Here is a 22,661-nt window from a genome sequence, read left to right as displayed (position 1 = left end):
GAAACCGAACACCACCTTCGTAAATAAGAGTATATCAACAAGGGCAATACTGTAATTTGGCTCCCATAACTTATTTGAATAAAGCTAATCTTATCTCTATACACACACCGTTTTCCATTTCCTGATTTCAACTATACCAATTTCTCCAACGGAATCTTCGATGGCGGGAATTTCTGCAGAAGCTGCTAAAGCAATCCATCGAAGAATGTCTGCTGTTTCTAGGCATCTCATTCCGGATTCGAATCACACTCACTGCCTCGGCATGTCCGCCTGCAGCTCCGGATTCGATGACACCTACCACCGGGTGCACGGCGCCGTACCAACTCATATCCCGTTGTGGAAAGCGGCGATCGACGATTACGGTAAGGATTTCGCCGACATTATCTACGAGAAGGCAGTTGGAGAAGGCATTGCCAAGGTAATCTCAGTTCTAATTTTTAACTACGATCGCTTTCACAAATTTTGTTAATAGTTTCGTTTATTGACTAATATATGTATATTGCGTAGATTACAATCAATAGGCCGGAGAGGAGAAATGCGTTTAGGCCTGAAACGGTGAAGGAGCTGATTCGTGCTTTCAATGATGCCAGAGATGACAACTCAATCGGAGTGATCATCCTCACCGGGAAGGTAGCAATAGCATTGTTGTTTTTCGATTTACCAAATATCATGAAGTTTTTGGAGAGTATTATTGACTGGCATTATACTCAATTTGAAAAAATAGTGTTACGATATTTAGTCTATGCATTGCTTGAACGAAGATTTAGGTCCAAACACTGAAAAAGGTTTCGGTTATAGTTGGTTTGGTTACTACTAATCAATAACATCAGGCGCTGTTATTTAATGTTGTGTTAGTCATCACTTTATGAAATGAACTCATTTTGTGCATACAAACTATTGTGCAGGGCACAAAGGCATTCTGCAGTGGAGGGGATCAAGCACTTAGAAGCAAAGATGGTTATGTTGATTATGATAATTTCGGACGTCTCAATGTATTAGACCTTCAGGTAGGATAAGAGTTTTATCGATTCAGGGCCTGATTAGTATACTAATCTTGTTCATTATTTTCCCATTATCTTGATCATGACTGAAATGTAGGTTCAAATCCGCCGCCTTCCTAAGCCAGTTATAGCAATGGTAAACTCCACTTACCTGTTTTTAACTACAACGTAACTTGCAATGTTATTAATTTATGTCTTTTTTTGTGAATGATAAGGTTGCAGGCTATGCAGTAGGGGGTGGACATGTGCTTCACATGGTCTGTGATCTAACAGTCGCAGCTGATAATGCTGTTTTTGGTCAGACGGGCCCAAAGGTAGTCTTTTGTTGGTTTCTTTGAGATGAGGAGAAACTCACAGCCACTATCCATGAGCACAAGCCAATGCTTCTTACTCATGAAATTGTTTGTCTAGCTGATTTGCTTGTTGATGTGAATCCATGTATTTTGTGATCCATTTCCCAAGGATTTACCCAATTTGTAGGTGATTGATCTAATATTTTTGTGAAGTAGATTTTCTATTGTGTCAATAATGGCAACCCAACAACAAATAAGGAAACTAAGATGAACAAAGAAGGAAATAACATTGGATAGGGTGGAAATTGGGATACATAGTCATTGATGAAGCAAGCTAAGGCACTTACAACATAACTAACATGCATCCATGGCTAGATCTTCAAGGGAACCACAAACCTCAAAGCATACCTCTACTTGATCCATGCTTGAACTAGCAATTGATGGAAATCCCATGCTTGAACTAGCAATTGATGGATTCAAGCAACCTAAATCTAGGAATTGGATAGAAACCCTCTCCAAGAGGAAACAAAGCTCTCAAGCATCTAATTTCATCAAAGTCTAAGGAAAAGAAATGACATCAAGAGGTATTTATACTATGGGTCCAAAAATAGAAAGTTGGCCCACAAAATCTAAAAAAGCGGCATAATCGCCCGGTCGGGCGTTTTTCACATGCCAAAATGCCCGGCCCGGGCGTTTTCCCTGTCCCCGGGCGTTTTGCACAGTAAAAAACGCCCGGCCGGGCGTTTTTCCCGAAGCTCCCGGCCTTCTCTGCGCGACTTCCGTAAAACCGCCATAACTCCCTCATTCGGACTCCGATTGGGATGTGCAAGATACCCACGCGAAGCCGTTTTCAAGACGAAGACAATGGTTGCAGTTTCATAGCTTTCGGATATCATCTATATAGGACGGTTTTCGGTTGAATCCAGCTGTAGCTGAAATCCTCGACGCACGGCCTCCATGATCGTATCATCCTCCCCTTCTTGGAAAGGATTTGTCCTCAAATCCGAGCCTTCTCTATTCCTTGCACCCTCGGGAGGCCCTCTAGCTTTATTGGATCCTTGGCATGTCTTCTCTTTCATCCTTGGGCCCCAATCAACCCATGGTTCACGCCGAAGGGAGGACCCTTGACGTCGAGCACCCGTGGTCATATCATTCTCCCCTTCTTGGAAAGGATTTGCCCTCAAATCCGGATTCCGTACACCTATAAAATAGCACGAGATCAAATCAAATATCCATGTAGGATGATTGAGATTAAGACCACTAACTACTCTAATAGAAGTCACCATACCACGACGGTGGACACACTCTAACAAGCTCAAAACTAATACATAAGCTATGTTGAAACAAATACCCAGGCAATCTTTTACATTGAAGTCCCAAACAAAACCATGTGATGCATAGTCTTTGACAAAATGACAATAAAAGATACCAACCCCACTAAACGGCTTGATTGTCATGCAATGAAAACAAGTATTATGCCAGACACAAGCTTCACACAATTTGACTCTTTTTGCCTCAAACATTTCCACATTATCTATACCCATGTCCTTCAACATCTTCACAAAAGATTTGACATTCTCATCAAGACAAGGCATATACAAGAAAGGGTCCTCATATGGTGCAAAATGGAAAGTTATCAAGAGAGGCCTAAGCACAAAAATCTTATTCTCACGCTCATGCAACGAACAATCATTTTCAATCATTAACACACCATTCTTGCTCAAATAAGAAGTTCTCTTCCATAAATTGACAAACTCTAGGTCAGGATATAGAGGAGGTTTATGATAATTCACATTAAGTTTGCAAGAAAGTGTCTCAACCAACAAACCAAGTTTATTACAAGGGATCTCACTCAATTGTCCCAACAATTTCAAGAAATGATCAAAAATATATGAGCAATGCATCCATATACCTTCATGCACAACATGTAGAGTAAGAACAACATCATGCATGGGGAACTTATGAGAAGCAACATCAAGTATCAAGAGAAATGTTTCCAAATTACCCCCACACAAATGCTCCAACAATTTTAAAATAATATCACAAACATGAGAACGATGCAATTTTATGTCATTAATCACAACACCATCCACAAGAGACATATGAGTGGAAAAATCCTTCACAAAACGGCCATAGAACACTCCAATCTCATTGAAGGGTTTAACCACTTTGCAATGAAGACATAGCAAACACCAAGTTCTAAAGTCATTATCCACGTTACTCTTCTTGGTCTTACTATCCTCACCCACATACACATGAAGCTCAAAATTACCAACAAATGAAAGCTTAGGCATCTTAGCATACAAGGAAGTCACTCCAACATTCAAGGTAGAAGCCACAAGAGAAATGTCATGTCTCTCAATGCTTGATTTTACCAAGAAAGGATCAATATATGGTGCAAAGGTAGATTTAGCATTCAAAGTTTCAAGCTCATGAGACCACTTTTTACACAAGACATCAATAACAAATTTATCAACACAAAGGGGTTTCTCTAATATAATCTCATTCAATGAAACATCACAAGGAGATAAGGATAGTGCACTTGAACCTTGGGCAAGGAGTTCATCCACTTGCCCTCGTTCCTCTTGTTCCTTCTCCGGGTGAGTAGTTTCCAAGCCATGTACAACATGATGCCTCACTTCCATGCCTTCAATTAAATTTCCTACAAATTCATGAACACAAAAAGACATAGAAGAAGTGTTAGTGGGTAAGGGTTTAGTTTCCTCACCAAGGGCAAGAGGCAAAGGATCATTTGGTGCCCACCCAAGGTTGACCTTAGAATCTAACAAGCACCCTTTACTCACTTGTGCTTGTGGTTTTTCTCTCATTTGATATTTTTCTTTTCTCTCACCCCCACCACTCTCTCTTGACTTTTGCACCTCACACTCTTGTCTTTTATCACGCTCTCTTGGCTTTTTAGACTCACATTCACTCTCAAGCCTTTTCTCTCTCTCTCGTTCTTTTTTTCTACTAATTTGGATTAAGCTCTTCGAAGAGGAGACATTTCCATATACATCAAGAGACTTATGTGATAAATGGAAAGAAGAGGGTGTAGCCAAATTACTTGATGAGTTACCTCTTTGGTTTGTGTCAACACCACCATGTGGGTAGGTAGGCCTCAATCGAGCTCTATATGAGACTTCTTCTTCAATTGGCCTCTCAAACCCCTTATGGCTAACTTGATCTCTCACCCTCCTAGAATACCACTCTCCATGAGACTTGGGAGCTCTTTTCCCACTATATCCTCTATCAAGCCCATCTCCATGGTACCTTGATTCATAGTCACCTTTAAAACGGCCACGGGCACCATTTCTTCCCCCAAACCGATCATTCTCCATGTGATTGACTCTATTTCTATCATTCCCCCTTTGCCATCCCTCATACACCACTTCTTCCATCATCTCCTCCGGGGCAACATTAGGTAGATTGTTACCCCTAGAAGTAGGAGTCCTAGATGTGCGGCCTCCCTTCAAGGTGTTGAACTCCTCAAATAAAGTGTTTTGGGCGGCAAGCATGCGGGCTTCGGATTCTTTTGATTGAACAATGGATTCTTTTGCTCGCACATCCATTTGGATCATCATCTCTTGTTTGAATTCCTTCATCATGCGGGCCATCATGCTCACAAGGTCCCCATCGGGTATAGGGTGAGTCATGCTTGTTTCCTCCCCTTCCGCACTTGTCCCCGCCATTTTGTTGGACCGGGTGCGAGGAGGCATAGAGTAAGTACCTACAAATCAAACAAACACTAGGAACTAGTCCTAGAGGTTAGTAATAAAAGAAAGTAAAATTTAAGAAGATGAACTCAACCTTGATGTCCCAAACCCCCCTCAAATCACTCCCCAATAACTCTCGACAAAGGCTTAGAATATTGTGAGAAAGGTGGATTCACTCACACTCACAAATCCAATTCCAATATTTAAGTGCTTGAGGTGGATCAATCAAGGTATACTACTTGGTCAACAAAATCAAGAAGACAAAGCCATAAACACATATTAGCAAGATGCAAGTCAAAGAAAAACAAACAAGGGGTGACACTTTTGCTGAAATTTGGCTGATCTTTATGATTTTTTTTGGTATTGATTCCCGTGCCCAATTTGGATGAATTTTGGTGGATAGATTCCCAAACAAGTCTAGATCAAGGGAAAAATGGCCATATATAGTCAGATTTGATGATTGGATATGTTTTGTATGGTTTTCCCCAACTATGCCGAAACAGGGCAATGATGTTAATCTCCACGGTTAACTAGGCAAACGAAGGAATATTTTGATGAAATTTTTCAGGTACGTAGGTCACATAATGTAGATCATACACACCAAATTTCAGCTTAATCTAAGCACAATTGATCAATCCGATCATCCCAACAAAACAAAGCAAAAACAAAGGACAAAAAGGAAAAATAACCCAACCCAAAGCAACAATAGATCAAACACCTAGTGGGTACTGGGCTCTAGATACCAAATGATGTGAATCCATGTATTTTGTGATCCATTTCCCAAGGATTTACCCAATTTGTAGGTGATTGATCTAATATTTTTGTTAAGTAGATTTTCTATTGTGTCAATAATGGCAACCCAACAACAAATAAGGAAACTAAGATGAACAAAGAAGGAAATAACATTGGATAGGGTGGAAATTGGGATACATAGTCATTGATGAAGCAAGCTAAGGCACTTACAACATAACTAACATGCATCCATGACTAGATCTTCAAGGGAACCACAAACCTCAAAGCATACCTCTACTTGATCCATGCTTGAACTAGCAATTGATGGAAATCCCATGCTTGAACTAGCAATTGATGGATTCAAACAACCTAAATCTAGGAATTGGATAGAAACCCTCTCCAAGAGGAAACAAAGCTCTCAAGCATCTAATTTCATCAAAGTCTAAGGAAAAGAAATGACATCAAGAGGTATTTATACTATGGGTCCAAAAATAGAAAGTTGGCCCACAAAATCTAAAAAAGCGGCATAATCGCCCGGTCGGGCGTTTTTCACATGCCAAAATGCCCGGCCCGGGCGTTTTCCCTGTCCCCGGGCGTTTTGCACAGTAAAAAACGCCCGGCCGGGCGTTTTTCCCGAAGCTCCCGGCCTTCTCTGCGCGACTTCCGTAAAACCGCCATAACTCCCTCATTCGGACTCCGATTGGGATGTGCAAGATACCCACGCGAAGCCGTTTTCAAGACGAAGACAATGGTTGCAGTTTCATAGCTTTCGGATATCATCTATATAGGACGGTTTTCGGTTGAATCCAGCTGTAGCTGAAATCCTCGACGCACGGCCTCCATGATCGTATCACTTGTTCTTGATTCAAACTGTTTAGGTTGGAAGCTTTGATGCAGGCTACGGGGCTTCAATAATGTCTCGTTTGGTACTCAAATGAATGGTCTCTTTGCTATGTTTTCATGTACTAACTAGAAGAGGAAACTCATGAACATATCGGTTTTAACAGGTTGGCCCAAAACGTGCACGTGAAATGTGGTACATGACGAGGTTCTACAATGCTAAGGAAGCAGAGAAAATGGGGCTTGTCAATACCGTCGTTCCTGTAAGATTTCCCTCAAAACGCCATTAACAAATGCCATTAAACATAACCTTGACGCACCGTCTTTGATCAGCTAGAGAAGCTGGAAGAGGAAACAGTTAAATGGTGCAGAGAGATTCTGAGGAATAGTCCAATGGCAATTCGGTTGTGCAAAGCTGCCATCAATGCAGCTGATGATGGACATGCTGGGCTTCAGGTATTTTTGTAAAAACATTGCACTTTTCTTGAATCAAAGATAGTAGTAGCATATTCCTTGTGTGTAATGCTAGTGCTTTTTAGCAAATTGGAGGAGACGCTACGCTCCTATTCTATGGGACTGAAGAGGGAAACGAAGGGAAGGACGCATATTTGGAGCGAAGGAAACCAGATTTCTCAAAATTTCCAAGGCTTCCATGATTGGTACTATTTGGAGCTCTGCAGCAAGTTTCTCTTCATGCCTTTGTTGAGAAATTACTAATTTTTCGAGTTCTGTTAAGATTTGAGATATGCTCCATTTTCATGGGTATGACCTTGTTTGGAAGATGTATTTCTCCTGTTTTTTTTATTGGTTTTGCTTTTTAAATTGTTTGAAGTATTTAGTTACTGTTATTTTTTCTAGAGTTTTTCTGCATCAAAAAAGTGTTTGTAGGAACTTTAAATCAATGGGTGTGGTCGAGTGGTATAAGACTCGTACATCCTTAACTAAATGGTTAGGGGCCAGCTGTTCCACTCATCAAGATGCCTATAAATGAGTGTGGGGAGTAGTCACTAGCTGATGGATGCACTTAGTCATACCCAAAAAAAAGTGTTTATTGTAAAATAAAATGAATTTTATCGGTGCATGTAATGCCTTAAAATTCTGTAGTAACAATTAGGGATGTCAATGTAGCCCGCAACCCGTGGCCCGACCCGAATAGCCCGCCAAATTTACAGGGTTAGGGTTGAAAATTTCTAGCCCGATAAAATTACAGCCCGACTAGCCCACAACCCGTTAGGGCCAGACCCGAAAACCGATGGGCTGGCCCGGAAACCCAATAAAATTTCTATTGTTCTATTTGTTTGAATCTATTTCGACACTTCATTGGTTATTTTATGATATAGATTACTTAAAAAAATAACTTTCAATTTTATATATTAAATATATAATTATATATTAAATTTTTATTAACATAATAATAGATACATAAATTAGAAACTTCAAATTCATTAAAAAATATATATAAATTTTTAAAACATGCTTTAAAATTTTTTGATGTTTACGTTTTATTTTGCATAAATCTCAAATATTAGTATATGATCGTGTTTATGTTTGAGTTTAAGCATATATCTCAAATATATCATAATTAAATATTTTACATTTTATAAATATAACTATTTTTTACCATTATTTATTTGATCGTATGTTAATTTTATCGGTAGCAACCCGATTAGCCCGCTGGGCTAGATCGAAACCCGAGCTATTAGGGTTAGGGTCGAACTTTTATAACTCGAAAAAAAAAATCACAACCCGATTAGCCCACACCCGATTGACCCACAACCTGAATAGGGTTGACCCGAAACTCGGTGGACTGACCCGATTTACATCCTTAGTAATAATAATCAAATATTCAAATAATTAATTTTAAGCCAAATACGACACGTGTTTCGTACTAAATACACACATTAAATGGAGTACTTTTTTGGGGAACTCTCATTAAACATGAAAATTAATTTAATCCTATGTCAGTCTATGTATTTATGATATGGCAAGATGCGAACGAAGCAGATTACCGACTATACGAGGGGCAATCACATAATTGTAGCCAGTTTCCAGTGGCAAATTAGGTATTTCATTAGTAAATGGAGCGCATCAAATATAAATAATCATTGGTTGACGATTCTCAATCCTCCTCCCGAGTATTGTTATTAGTATCTCGCGTGGTTCTCAGGCAGCTCCACATTTCTCTCTCTCGCGCCAGCAGGAACACAGTTTCTCTCTCTAGCGCCTGCACCAAATCTATCCTTCCAAGGTTCGAGATCATCCCGCTATTTCTAATTTTGTGCACCGATGCTCTAATTTTGGTTGAATTTTGTGATTTGGTTCAATTTTAGTTGTGATGTATCGGATCTGCGATTTTGATGAATCGTTTAGGGTGAATGAGGTTTTCTTTCAGATCGAGCTGATTATTGGTTGATTTAGGTCTTATTTATTCTGCATTTTCGATTTTCTCTATGTTGGGATCGAGATTTGTTGAGTTTTTTGGGGTTGATAGATGGGGAGATGCATCCGCCTCGGGATCTCATTTATGTATGGTCGACTCAACTGTGTTCTGTCGTATTTCATCCTGAATCGGTTTCTGATAGTGATCCGATCTAGAACATCATTCCGATCTGATGGATTTATTTCATGAATTTCGTATCTGTGTTTTCAGAATCTGGTAATTGTGAAATGATCGTCGATGTTGTGTTGTGGTGGTGATGGAATCTGATTTTGGATTTGATTCGTATTGTTTCATTAATGTTGATTTTGCTAGCTACAATAGTTGTGTTATCAAACGCTTTCTATGTTTTTGTTTCCTTGGGTAGTAGTAGTTCCATGGGGTTGATCGTGTAGCTACCTGCATTTTGGAACGTGTACGGTCTGGGATCACATTTATCTATTAGGTTCCTTGTAATCAGTTCATGAAGCGTCTTTAAAACAAATTATGACATTGATTGAAGGCTTAATGCGGGTAATCTTAATACTTTAGTAAGAGTATGTTTAAAGGATTATAGATGGGCGGGTGATGGAATTCACATATTATGTATGCCTTGCATTAGTGATTGGTATTTGGTAGACAAAAAATGGGCATACATATGTAGGCCCACTGTAAGAGAGTAACCACATCTATTTGTGGTTGGCATAATTATATGGCTGATATGAATATATGCTTTTGTTGTTGTATTGCATAACTCGGGCGTCAAATTTTGCAGATATCAAAAGCAAGAAAGGGAAATGGGGTTGACATTCACAAAGCTTTTTAGCCGGCTTTTTGCCAAGAAGGAGATGCGTATTTTGATGGTTGGTCTCGATGCGGCTGGTAAGACCACCATTCTGTACAAGCTCAAGCTTGGAGAGATTGTTACTACCATTCCTACCATTGGTACGGTTTCTTTTGTAACTTGGCTCTGTTCTTTTTACTTTATGTAATATTTGAAATTCAGCAGGGTTCCAATATCATGTCTTGAATTATGAATATGTTCACCGTACTCATTTTGTCTTTGGCTTACTATTCCTCTTCAGGCTTCAATGTGGAGACTGTCGAATACAAGAACATTAGCTTCACTGTGTGGGATGTCGGGGGTCAGGACAAGGTGAGATTTCCTTACGTCTGACTTTATTTTAAAACTGAAAAATAACCTTGGTATCTCCATGCTCTATTTAGTACTCCCTCCGTCCCGGAGTATTAGACTCACTTCTTTTGGGCACATGATTTAAGGAATTGATATTTAAATAGTTAAAGTGGAGAGAGTAAAGTATGAGAGAGGGAAAAAGTAGGGGAGAGAAGAGAGAAAAAAGTAGGTGGAGAATAAAATAAGATAGATGTTTTTTGCTAAAAAAGGAAATGAGTCTAATATGTTGGGACATCCCAAAAAGGAAAGTTGGTCTAATACCTTGGGACGGAGGGAGTACTACTTTAATTGCAGATTTTGTGAATGCTTTTAGTATTTTGACAATACATTCTTACATATTTTTGAGAATAATGGTGTCAAAATCCTCTTACAGATCCGCCCATTATGGAGGCACTACTTCCAGAACACTCAGGGTCTCATCTTTGTGGTGGATAGCAACGATAGGGACCGTGTTGTGGAAGCAAGGGATGAATTGCATAGGATGTTGAATGAGGTAATATCCCTTATTTTTTCAACTTTGGAGAAGTAGAAAGAATGTAAATCATTCTAGAATAAAAGAAGTTGCTCTTAAAAGTAAAGTTCTTATGAGGCCCTGGCAATAATAAAGAAAGTTTATTTCTTTTAATAAGGTTCTTGATATAATTCATTTTGTAGTTCACTTGCTCTGTTTTCTGATAATCTGGTCCAGAAAGTTAAGTTCTACTTAAGCTGTCATTGTAATTTCTTTCTCTTTCTAAGAACTTTAGTCAGTACACTGTTCCAATTAATGCATTTCCTTTATCAAGAGGAGAAAATAGTTGGTATTAAATTCTTCTCAATATATACAGGCAAAGTATTATCTGAGCCTGTGAATATCATTGTTTCTGATTTTCATATTTGCAAATGGATATGCTATTTTGCACAACTAATATCTCACTTCTAATTGGCAAAATAATATCATTTAGGATGAGCTGAGAGATGCTGTACTACTTGTTTTTGCAAACAAACAAGATCTTCCTAATGCAATGAATGCTGCTGAAATCACTGACAAGCTTGGCCTACACTCGCTCAGGCAGCGCCACTGGTATACATTCCTAAGCTGTGAGATCAGTACTTCACTCACTGATTTTATGATTTTTACTCGCTTTTCTTTGCTTCCAGGTACATCCAGAGCACTTGTGCCACCTCCGGTGAGGGACTCTATGAGGGACTTGACTGGCTCTCCAACAACATTGCGAATAAGGCAAGTGGTCACTAACATTCATCTCATAATTTTAATTGAAAGAGTTTTTCAAATAGAGCTTCGTTTTATCAGTTATTTTGTCGGATTCTGACGCTTCTAAACTATTACAGGCTTAGAGCTTTTTGGAGTTGTTTATGCGAGAGCTAATACTTGAAACTGTCGAGGTTTATCTAGTTTTTTCTTAACCATATATTGCTTTGAAACAATGTTGTTTTTTCATTTATGTTTAGGACCTTAAAAAATGTCTCTATATCAGACAATGGTTTGTTTTATATGTCGTCCTATGTTTGATTAGTTTTGAATTTTATATTCAGACACAGACTAGGACTTTGGATGATTATTTGTTTGCCCACGCTTTTACTTGTATAAACTGCTTGATCTTCACGACTTGGCGAAGGGCAGAAAACACTCTATTTCTTATCATCTCCACAAATGTTCTTCATTTGAACAAATATTTCTAGATAAACCTACTGAATGTAAATTAAAAACGGATATTGCAGGTTGTGTATAACGAATTTTTAATCAATATTACATTATGGTAGTAGGATTGTATTTCCTTTATAGTAGGAATCTAGTACTCTCGTCCTAAATATAAATAAGTTTGTATTTTTTTTTTTGAAAATTAATTTTATTCTCCCTTTTATTTTACACTTTCATCTTTATTCTCACCATTTAACTTTTAAACATCATTTCTTAAAATCTTGTTCAAAAAACGCCTCAACTAACTTTTATTCTCACCATTTAACTTTTAAACATCATTTCTTAAAATCTTGTTCAAAAAACGCCTCAACGAACTTGTACTGAAATTAGTACTGACTCCATTATTAACTGTAACAAGTTGACCTAGAAGGTTTTTGGTTTGACATTTATGGTCTCTTTGAACCGGTTGAGATCACCTACAACTTTTCCTATACTATCCCCTATTCCACCCCTCACAAAAATGAAATATGATAGGGCCCATTGCTTATGTTTGTGAGCGGTGGAGTAGGAATGGTGTAAGAAAAGTTGCAGGTGATCCCCACTGAGAAACCACACTACTTTTGAAAAGGAATGACTCCGGTCAAAGTTTTTCTTTTCATGACATTCATGATATGTAACAGTTTTTTGGTTTAATTCAATATAATTTATATAAGTGTGGATAATCCTCCCTCTTAGCTCCTTTAAGAGATGCTGAAATAATACTGTCACAATTATTAATGCTTAGACTGACCTCTTTTACCTCGGCCACTAGCTACTACAGAATGTGAAATTTGGAATGTGGGGCCTAAGTATTTGTCTCCTTGTTTGCACTTTGAATCCCCCAAAGCTAAGTAAGGAGAATCATATTCCATTTCCATCTTCGTTTTCTCCAATTCCTCAAATTTGACTTTCGACATATTTTCAATTCCTTTTGGACAGAATATTTAAATTTCTGGATTTAAGTGATTTTTTATTCTTGAAATGTTTATGTATATTGGTTGTTCAACAGCTAATGAAAATGCCCATCTTTGGTCCACAGGTAAATAAGTTGTCTTTATATGGCCGTGAATCAAAATATCAAAATTAACACTCATAAAATCCCACGCCTAAAAGTAAGTATTTCACTTTAATGAGAGAGAGCGAATATGAGAAACAAAATGAATAAAGTATAAAAAAAAAAGAAAACATAATAACAATAAGAAAATATATATAAATAGAAACTGAACTAATTTTAGTGGATAAATAAAAAAAATAAAACTATTATCACGGATATATAGAATTTTAATCAAGATGGTATTAGTTTGATGGGTGAGTGATCAAATACTAACTAAATTATAGTAATAAATAATAACTAATATCAATTTTTTATGTTAAAAATATCAACACAAAGACATAAATTTATCAATATTCATGTGTTGATAAACTTATGTGTTTGTATTGATATTTAAATTTACATGTTGTATTGATGTAATTATGTCTTTGTGCTGATAATTTTAATACACAGAATTGAAAGTTATTAGTTATTACTGTGAATTAGTTAGCACACTAATGCAACCCTAGTTTGATGTACTCATAGATTTACTATAATATATATTTCCTTTTTCCCATTTCAGAGGACCAAATTTCCTTATTTGTTTGTCACAATCAAAATGACCACTTTTTACTTTTAGAATAAACTCTCCCTCTTTGTTCTCTCGTCATGAAAATATTCAACTATCTTTTTCTCTCTACTTTACACCACGTAACAATTCCACCTATATAAAAACTTATGCCATTCAATAATTTGGTCACCTTGAGTGAGACGGAGGGAGTATATATTGATAACCAACCATCAGTTAATCCCAGTGGTGGACGCAGGATTTTGCCGTTGGAGGGTCCAATATATTGGTAACAATTGTAGGGTATTCTTTTTATGTCGGCGTATTGCGATAAATAATTAAATGATATGAAAACTCAAGATATGTATTGAAGTAGGAGTATATAACTTGAAATTTTTTGTGTATAAAAGTTAAAGAAAAATAAAAAACATCACAAAAAATAGCAAAAAAAATGAAATTATCCACTATGAATAAATTTTGAAATAAGTTAACTAATGAATTACTATAAAACATACTTCCTCCGTCCCATAAAGATTGTCTCATTTTTCCATTTCCGTCCGTCTCACAAAGTTTTTCCCATTTTACTTTTTACCATTTTTGGTAGTGGATCCCATATTCCACTAACTCATTCCTACTCACATTGTATTATAAAACTAATACTCCCTCCGTCCCCCATAATTTGTCACCATTTGACCCGACACGGGTTTTAAGAAATTTAATAGAAAGTGGGTTGAAAAAGTTAGTGACATGTGGGTCCTACTTTTATATATTAGTTTTATAATAAAATGTGAGTGAGAATGCGTTAGTGGAATATGAGGTCCACTACTAAAAATGGTAAAAGTAAAAGGTGACAAATTTTTAGGGACGGACGAAAAGGAAATAGGTGACAAATTTTCAGGGACGGAGGGAGTATATAAAAGTAGAACCCACGTTCCACTAACTTTTTCAACTCACTTTTCATTACATTTCTTAAAACTCGTGCCCGGTCAAAGTGAGACAATCTTTGTGGGATGGAGGGAGTATAATGTTTTTATGAATAATAGAAAAAAAAATAAAAGATAAAAAATTATAAAAGACAAATTTAAATAATAGTAAAAATTAAACTGAGCTTAATGGATTTAAATCAAATTCTGGCTGCGAGGTTGCTAGTACTAGGGTTCCATAGATCCCCAAGACCCTTAATAGGTTCGGCATTGGTTATTCCTAAAATTTGTGCGTTTACATTATTAAATTCATTAAATTTACATTAATTAGTTGCATTTTGAACAAAAAGAGATTTAAAATCAATTTTTATTGTGAGAACATGCATGCAACTCTTTTCAACCATTCGATCGCGATACGTACACTAAATAGCCAAGATGTATTGAAATATAGTACTCCATATATTTGAGAATTATTCAGAGTATTTATTTCTATCCAAACTCTTACTCACCCTTTTGAAATGAATGAGAGATATGGGTATATGTGAGATCGAAAAACCGATCTAATTTCATATTGGGACTTATTGCGTCTCATGAATTTAAACAAGTCCCTTCATGACATCCAATAAAATTGAAATGATACAAAGATGATTAGCATGATCATGTGATATAAATTAAGCAAGAGAGTTAAACCTAAAACATAATTTATTAGGATAGAGAGCTCATTTAATTTATATATCGCACCCTATTGTTCGACAGCTAAATATGAGATATTGAGTCCATAACACCCTACCGGGAACAACAGCTAAATATGAGATATTGAGTGCATAACACCCTACCGGGGATAGCGCACATAAATATAAACAATTATTATTTGCCGAACTAGCAATCGTAGTTGTGGTGAAGGTTGAAAGTTAGGGCTTGAAAAAAAAATGATATTTTATTTTATTCTTGAAAAGGTTGGGTTTGACATAAGGCCATTTGCTGCTTCCAACAATTGTACTATTAGTTATTATATCAATTATCTGGCCATGTAAAATTTTCTTCCTTCTCAATTTGTCTATTGCATCCCACTTGAGATGGCGATGATTATGATAGATTCGAATTTATTAATTATTTTGTTGCTTTAGTATAAAGTTGCATGTATATTCCACCCTTTATGGGTAGCTTGTTTTTGGTGCCTCCATTCCTCCTTTACCTTTAACTTCATTGAGATTAATAAAAGAATATATCAAGATTTGACATCTATATAAATTGTTTATGATCTTAATAATGTAAGATAATTAGAATAAAAAGCAATAATAATATAAAAGAAGAAAATTTGCGATGTGAGCCAAATGTTAACCCTTAACTGTGCCCACTGAAGGTGATAAACTAAAAACTATGCATGGAAATGATTTATACTATTATAACAATCTCTTTTTATTGTTTATAATTTTATATAAATGACTTATTTAATTTGAGTAGTGCAAATGATCATGTAGTACTAATTTCTTTAAAGATTGGTATAAAAAAATTTAACAAAGAAGAATAAAAATGCTTTACCAAAAAAAAAATCAAAATACATGCTTTTTTTACAATGATTTTTGGAACTCTAAATCATTGATATTCATTTTGCCACTTCTTCTATTTTCCACCTAAATTGATGGGCTCCTAAATTAGTGTTCCTTGAATGGCAAGCTGGCTGATGAGATCAAATAAGAAATTTTTGTGATTTTTAATGATTTAATGAATTATTAGTATTAATTTAATATTTCAATGAAATATTAATTGAATTTGTTGGAAATAAAAATACTCCACAGGATTTCAATTATGTATTTTTCGTATTTTCGGATGTTGTAATTGTTGTGATTTTTAATGATTTAATGAATTATTAGTATTAATTTAATATTTCAATGAAATATTAATTGAATTTGTTGGAAATAAAAATAAAAAATGAAATTGAATGAATAGTTAAGGGATGAGATGGTTAAGAGATGGAGAAGAGATGGAGAGATGCAGGTACTGTCTCTTAGTTAAGAGATGAGGTGAAAAGTACAGTGGGGCCTATAAATAATGAAGAGATGAGACGGTTAAGAGACGGATAAGAGACAGAGATGTGGATGGCCCAATGATTTCATGACGAGATTTCATTATTAATTTTGTATAATAACAACTAAGTAGAGACATTATGAGCCCAAATACATAGTGAAGGTGCACCTTGACCAGTCAATGTTTAGTTGTATAAATGAAAATAATGTATTCTACGCAGCTTGATCTTTGTTTCTTTCCAATCATTGCCGATAAATTCTGACCCGCAACATTACTAATACTACCCACGTAACTCTTTAAAATTGTGCCACTTAATTCATCATTCTTAACTAGGATGAAATTTAACTTTCAATTATAACTCTTTGTAGGGATCAATATACAAATTGTCTCTCCACATTTTTTTTAATTTGCTGTATCCTGAATCCAACACCTTAATTTCAATCTTAGTTAAACATTGAGGAATTGTTTTCATTATTACGTACCCTTATATATATATATATCCTCATACCTAGAGAATATATATGAAATAAACATTTGAGTAACACAAAAGATATCACTCCTATTAATTTAACCTGGAAAAGGGACTTGGTGTGTAATCTCTTTTTGTATTCTATAATCTTTTAGGTTTCCACAACTTTTTAATATTTTATTACTTTCTTATTTTTTTTTATTGTAAACTCTAATGAAACTAAATATACGATTTAATCAAAACTACGAAATGTTGAGGAGATCTATCTTTGAAATGTTGGATTTCGTCGATCGACTTGGTGGGAATATCTGACATGTCGAGCATGTAGACACCTTGCGTAGGGGCGTCGATGATAGTTTAAAGTGAGAGAAGTAATAAATTTTTTTAATTTTTTTAATTTCAAAATTTTGAATTATTTAAATACATACAAATAAATGAAAAATTAGATAATGCGGCCGCTTACACGCCCTATGAGGGAGCTGCATGTTGTGCTGTGATTGGATGAGGATCGAGGGGGAGGCGCGTGAGCCTTCACTCCATCTCGTGACGTCCTTCACCAAAATCAACTTGCAATGCGTTTCGCATAGCGAACACTCTCAATTCATAAATTTGAATGTATGTTACGTGAGTCTTCGCTCCAGTGCACTACCTCTCGTGTTTATAATAATAATAATAATAATAATAATAATTATTATTATTAAATATTGTTTATTATCAACATAGATTTTTTTTTACATGATACATTATTATTATTATTATTATTATTATTATTATTATTATATTTATTTATTTATTTTTTAAATATTGTTTATCATCAACATAGATTTTTTTTAACATGACACCTAATTGAAAAGGATTGAAACACCTAATGTGATGTATTTTTCACCTTGCCTTTTTGAGTCAACCACGTTGGGGAACAAAACACATTCACGACTCAGAGAAAATATAGCAAAAAAACATGCCTGCAAAACCTAATTCGAATTTCAAATGCACGCGTTGCTTGCTAATTAATAGGAGTACGTAGTATTTGTTTTATTTCCAAATTAATTTATTTATCTTCCCTTTATATTTATTCCACGAAGACAACGACTCCCAATCTACAGCCATATATCATTCCATGCCTTTACTATTTTTAATAACAAAATTTCAATAAAAAGGAATAAAAATAACACAAAAATAAAAAGAAAAAAAAGGAATAAAGTAGTATATCCAAAGTATATCAATTCAAATACCAATTGAACACGACCCTACCCATTTAATCCAAGCCGTTGATCTTGGTGATAAGGCTCCATCAACGGCGAGATCAATGCTTATTCATTCTCTCAACACACATCGCAAAAGTAGAATACCACTTCATTGATCCCATATTAAAGGAAAAATAGATGAATATATACATAACTATTTTTTTTTCATTTAATAAAAAGGAGTTGCATATTCATTTGCATTTCATTTCAAGTGAATTTAACATGCATGAACATTTCATTTTCGACCTATTTAAACAAGTTGAAATCATGGCATAGAAGCTCCACAAAACACCAAAGACAAAAGTAAGAGGGTTTTGTGCATCAAAGTCTTTGGCAAAAACAAATCTTGCAATAAAAGAAAAAAATGGCCCCTAAAGTGCCACCTTCTGATGCTTTATCCATCGGAAAACTGACTCCGGCCCTTGGGTCGAGGAAGGCATACGTGACTTTCTTGGCCGGAACCGGGGACTATGTGAAAGGGGTGGTCGGTCTGGCGAAAGGTTTGAGGAAGGTGAAGAGCATCTACCCGCTGGTCGTGGCGATCTTGCCTGACGTGCCAGAGGAGCACCGTGAGATCTTGAGGTCCCAAGGCTGCATTGTCAAGGAGATCGAGCCGGTCTATCCACCGGCCAACCAGACTCAGTTCGCCATGGCGTATTACGTTATTAACTACTCCAAGCTTCGTATTTGGAACGTAAGTAAACTTTTCATGCACACGACGGAACTATTGTTACGTGGTGTAGTATTAAGTACGACTTAGTGTGCGTGAGTTGGCCTAGTGGTTGATGTCTCAGCCAAAAGATCACTGTGACACAACCTTTAAATTTATATTCATTTGTCTATAAAAGTATTGGCGTAGGCAATAGTTATATTTTATGAATTAAAATGCTTTTTTGGTTGGATATTGTTATAAATCTTGAAACACAAGTCGATCTTCCCTAACATATGCATTTGATTGCTGATGTTTGGTCGAAAATCTTTACCTACTAAAGCATACACTTTCGAAAAGTTTTATGCTTATTAAAGTGATTTGCATAGTTGTTTTCCTATTCTAAAATTAGGATTTGTTTGAAACACAAATTTGTGTTCAAAGGGTTTAAATTGGTCATGTATGAGACTACTTTTAAGATTGATCAACTTCATAAATATCTACCTCCATATATATATAAACACAGAAACTCTGACCACCTAAATTTACGAAAAATCATGACACCTTTTTACCATATGATAGGGAATAGGATTTGAAGACAAAAAAGAATGCCAAAGATGTCATGCACCTAGAAAACACCTCAATCAAGACAAAAACAATTAGGACAAAAGAAGGCAACAATATCTTTAGCCAAAAAAAACTATGTTGTCTTTTTATTGAGTATTTAATACATTAATCAGTTATTACCCTCCAATTTCATATGTGACCTAAATAATTAATTAAACTACATAGCTGCTTTTATCCAATTTATTGATATATACATTTTGTTTCCAAACAATTACAGTTTCTGGAGTACAGCAAAATGGTGTACCTCGATGGAGACATCCAAGTTTTCGAAAACATCGATCACCTCATGGACACCCCAGACGGCTACTTCTACGCCGTTATGGATTGCTTTTGCGAGAAAACATGGAGCCACTCTCCACAATACGCCATTGGGTACTGCCAGCAATGCCCTAACAAGGTGACCTGGCCGGCTGAGATGGGCCCCCCTCCCCCGCTCTACTTCAACGCGGGCATGTTCGTGCACGAACCAAGCAAGGCTACTTATGAGACCCTCCTCGAGACTCTCCAGATCGCCCCCACCACGCCATTTGCTGAGCAGGTAAACGACCATCCCATCACTCAAACCTTGAGTTTGATCCACTCAATAGACTTACTTTATTAATTCACACTACAGGATTTCCTGAACACCTTCTTCAACCCAATCTACAAACCTATCCCGCCAATCTACAACCTGGTGCTCGCCATGCTGTGGCGCCACCCTGAGAACATCGAGCTCGAGAAGGCCAAAGTTGTCCACTACTGTGCTGCGGTAATTCTGTTGGCAATTGAAACTAAAATATAGTATAATATAACTATCCCACATCGCTGTACAAATAGAACTGAAATCACTATATAAGTCTCATGGTCCACTCCTCCTATGACCAACTGGTTTTAGGATGGAACCCGTGGATTTCTATCAAATTCTGATACGAAATTGGGTTTTTCAGGGATCGAAGCCATGGAGGTACACTGGGGAGGAGGCTAACATGGATAGAGAAGACATCAAGATGCTGGTGAAGAAATGGTGGGACATCTACAATGACGAATCCCTCGACTACAAGCCGGAGGAGGAGGCGGATGAATCCTTCTCCAAGCCATCCATCTTGGCCTCCCTCCCTGAACCCGCGGTTTCTTATGTCCCAGCGCCCTCCGCTGCCTAAACAACTACTATTGCTATCTCTATGACCAACTTAATTTGCTTGTTTTTCGTGTGAAAATCCTCAAGAAATATCCAAGTTTGTCTTGTGTTTGAATGTGTAATGCAATGAATTAAACTAATTAAGCAGTATTGGAATGTAAGAGTTCTACTGCAGTTATTATGAAAATATCTATTTTATTCAACTCTATCTGTCACCTCACAATATCATTATATTTCAGCTTGTTTTTTAGCCACGGATTCCATCATACTACTATCATTGTCGAATTTTCTTTTCTCATGAAATTTTTTATTATCGTTTTGAATGTAATATAATGTATGATCTTCGGTTTTTACATATTTTTACGTAAGAACATTGTCATTACACGTAATATCTACACACGTCTAATAAGGAAAAAACAAAAAAAAAACATAACTTTGGAAAAAGTTTTTGTTAGTGTAACATCCCGGATTTCCAAATCCTAATTTTTTAGAGCCCAAAAATTTATTATTGATGACGTGGGAGACGTGAATTTATGAATGCATTTATTGCATGAGTTGCTATGACCAAGTCGAGTCTAGGGTTTGCGTTGGAAGTTTGAAAAGTCAAACTTGTGGATTATGTGATGTGGCATGTGATTTATTAATTTATGAGGTGAATTAATTGTTTAAGGGTGAATGAAAATATTAGAGGAAATTTCCATAAATACTAGCCACCTAACTATTGAGATTTTCGAACACTTACCTTTTTGAAGGAGGAATTCTATTTTTCCGGATTTAATTTAATTCTTGGGATATTTATCCAAATTAAATCCAAAACCCAATTATTCCTTATTTTTATTGAGAAAAAAATCGAGCCCCTTATTTCCTAGGTGATTTTGGAAAATCACCCATGTAGGGAAGGAAATATTATTTTGCTTGTTTAATTGATTCCTTACTTGATTTCCTTCCATACCTAGAATTTAAATATTCTACCAAATCTTTCCATACCTCAAGAGATCTTGCCATATCTTATTTTAGTTAATATTAAAAATCCATGCCTTATTTAAAAAGGCTAAATACACGCCTATTTCCTTTCTCCCATGAGAGATTTTTATTCTTATTTTGCTCCGTGATATTTTATCCTACTCCGTAAAATATACCAAAACAAATCTTGGCTAATTAAAAGCCTAATTTTCGAAAACTATGAGATTTTGCCCTAGAGTCTATTTTTGTTATTTCTTCTTCCCTACTCCACAATATTGTTTTATTTAATTGTGGAGAATAAGATCTTACCAAATATCCTTTTTATTTACCTAAAGATCTTGTTGGGCACTATAAATAAGAGAGACCCCTAACCCTAGCCCCCATAATTTTCGCCCCCCTCCCCATAGTACACGCCCCTCTCTTCTCTCTCACTCTCTCCAATTTTTCTTCCATTCTCCAATATTTTGTCATCTTTTGAAGAAGAATTGAAGTTTGATCTAAGAATCTTGAAGAACCGAGTCTAATACTTAGTTTCTCCCGTTCCTTTTTCTCAAAAAGGTATTCTTATATTAATCTTCTTCTTTCTACTCGATTCCTCTCCTTCTAACCGATTAATCGGTATTCTTGAACCCTCATGCATCTTGATTGAGTGAAAGTGGGATAAAAGGGATATGGAAATATGTATGCATGAGTGTGGCGAGTGTGTGTGTGGCGTGTGTGTGTGTGCGTGTTGTGTGTGTGTGTGTTGTGTGTGTATGTTGGCAAAATACTCTTGTGTGACATATATTGATGTTAGATCTAGAGTTGAGATGCGAATGGAACTTATGTGATGAACATGACCTTGATTGATTTATGATGCTAAAAATAGATCGGTGGGAAAAGGGAAAAGCGTTGAGACATGCATGAGTTAGGAGTTGTATTGAATCTGATTTGTGATATGTGCCTATGTGATTAAAAAGGTGAAACCTCAGTTGTGAAGCCGGATAACACGGAAAAGAACATACTTGAAACCTGAGCAGTCGAGGTGGGCTTTACTCTTAAACTCTTTTATGTGCAAAATTATGAATGTGGAGAAATAAGGGAGGTTTACTGTTATGCCATGCCTATGTCTCGTTTTATTGTGATATTGTGTGCCTGATGCCCAGTTTGAGAGTTCGCTCCATTGGGCTATA

The 22,661-nt window shown here is 36.2% G+C and overlaps 3 protein-coding genes across 4 annotated transcripts; all 3 read left to right on the top strand.

Annotated features, from left to right (window-relative positions):
• The first annotated feature begins 160 nt into the window (after positions 1–160).
• On the top strand, positions 161–7,373 carry LOC125223951 (1,4-dihydroxy-2-naphthoyl-CoA synthase, peroxisomal-like). Its single transcript, XM_048127273.1, has 9 exons — positions 161–418; positions 508–630; positions 906–1,007; positions 1,099–1,137; positions 1,217–1,315; positions 6,618–6,665; positions 6,747–6,842; positions 6,913–7,035; positions 7,119–7,373. The coding sequence occupies exons 1-9, from the start codon at positions 161–163 to the stop codon at positions 7,233–7,235; spliced, it is 1,005 nt and encodes a 334-aa protein (XP_047983230.1). The 3' UTR covers positions 7,236–7,373.
• A 1,300-nt stretch (positions 7,374–8,673) lies between these two features.
• LOC125221610 (ADP-ribosylation factor 2) lies at positions 8,674–11,684 on the top strand. Of its 2 annotated transcripts, XM_048123766.1 has the most exons (7): positions 8,674–8,827; positions 9,771–9,940; positions 10,081–10,151; positions 10,564–10,683; positions 11,135–11,253; positions 11,331–11,412; positions 11,523–11,684. In XM_048123766.1, exons 2-7 carry the CDS (start codon positions 9,793–9,795, stop codon positions 11,526–11,528), a joined length of 546 nt encoding a protein of 181 aa, XP_047979723.1. In that variant the 5' UTR covers positions 8,674–8,827; positions 9,771–9,792; the 3' UTR covers positions 11,529–11,684. The 2 variants fall into 2 exon arrangements, with proteins under 2 accessions (XP_047979723.1, XP_047979722.1); XM_048123765.1 differs by having other exon boundaries at positions 11,331–11,615.
• Positions 11,685–18,424: 6,740 nt separating this feature from the next.
• LOC125185593 (galactinol synthase 1-like) lies at positions 18,425–20,729 on the top strand. The gene is made up of 4 exons (XM_048082156.1): positions 18,425–18,827; positions 19,627–19,947; positions 20,023–20,157; positions 20,336–20,729. The coding sequence occupies exons 1-4, from the start codon at positions 18,498–18,500 to the stop codon at positions 20,546–20,548; spliced, it is 999 nt and encodes a 332-aa protein (XP_047938113.1). The 5' UTR covers positions 18,425–18,497; the 3' UTR covers positions 20,549–20,729.
• Positions 20,730–22,661: the final 1,932 nt, after the last annotated feature.

Source organism: Salvia hispanica, chromosome 4, assembly GCF_023119035.1.
Source record: "Salvia hispanica cultivar TCC Black 2014 chromosome 4, UniMelb_Shisp_WGS_1.0, whole genome shotgun sequence".
Lineage (NCBI taxonomy): Eukaryota > Viridiplantae > Streptophyta > Magnoliopsida > Lamiales > Lamiaceae > Salvia > Salvia hispanica.
The sequence above is the reverse complement of the archived record's forward strand: the minus strand, read 5'-3'. Positions and strand labels throughout refer to the sequence as shown.

What these genes read in the sequence shown, in the direction of transcription:
- LOC125221610 (XM_048123765.1), top strand. Translation starts at nt 9,793, where the DNA reads ATGGGGTTGACATTCACAAAGCTTTTTAGCCGGCTTTTTGCCAAGAAG. An exon ending in ATGTCGGGGGTCAGGACAAG is followed by an intron (nt 10,152 to 10,563) that starts GTGAGATTTCCT and finishes ATCCTCTTACAG; the next exon opens with ATCCGCCCATTATGGAGGCA. An exon ending in TCGCTCAGGCAGCGCCACTG is followed by an intron (nt 11,254 to 11,330) that starts GTATACATTCCT and finishes CTTTGCTTCCAG; the next exon opens with GTACATCCAGAGCACTTGTG.
- LOC125223951 (XM_048127273.1), top strand. Translation starts at nt 161, where the DNA reads ATGGCGGGAATTTCTGCAGAAGCTGCTAAAGCAATCCATCGAAGAATG. An exon ending in CTAAGCCAGTTATAGCAATG is followed by an intron (nt 1,138 to 1,216) that starts GTAAACTCCACT and finishes GTGAATGATAAG; the next exon opens with GTTGCAGGCTATGCAGTAGG. An exon ending in TTGTCAATACCGTCGTTCCT is followed by an intron (nt 6,843 to 6,912) that starts GTAAGATTTCCC and finishes GTCTTTGATCAG; the next exon opens with CTAGAGAAGCTGGAAGAGGA.
- LOC125185593 (XM_048082156.1), top strand. Translation starts at nt 18,498, where the DNA reads ATGGCCCCTAAAGTGCCACCTTCTGATGCTTTATCCATCGGAAAACTG. An exon ending in CCAAGCTTCGTATTTGGAAC is followed by an intron (nt 18,828 to 19,626) that starts GTAAGTAAACTT and finishes AAACAATTACAG; the next exon opens with TTTCTGGAGTACAGCAAAAT. An exon ending in TTGTCCACTACTGTGCTGCG is followed by an intron (nt 20,158 to 20,335) that starts GTAATTCTGTTG and finishes TGGGTTTTTCAG; the next exon opens with GGATCGAAGCCATGGAGGTA.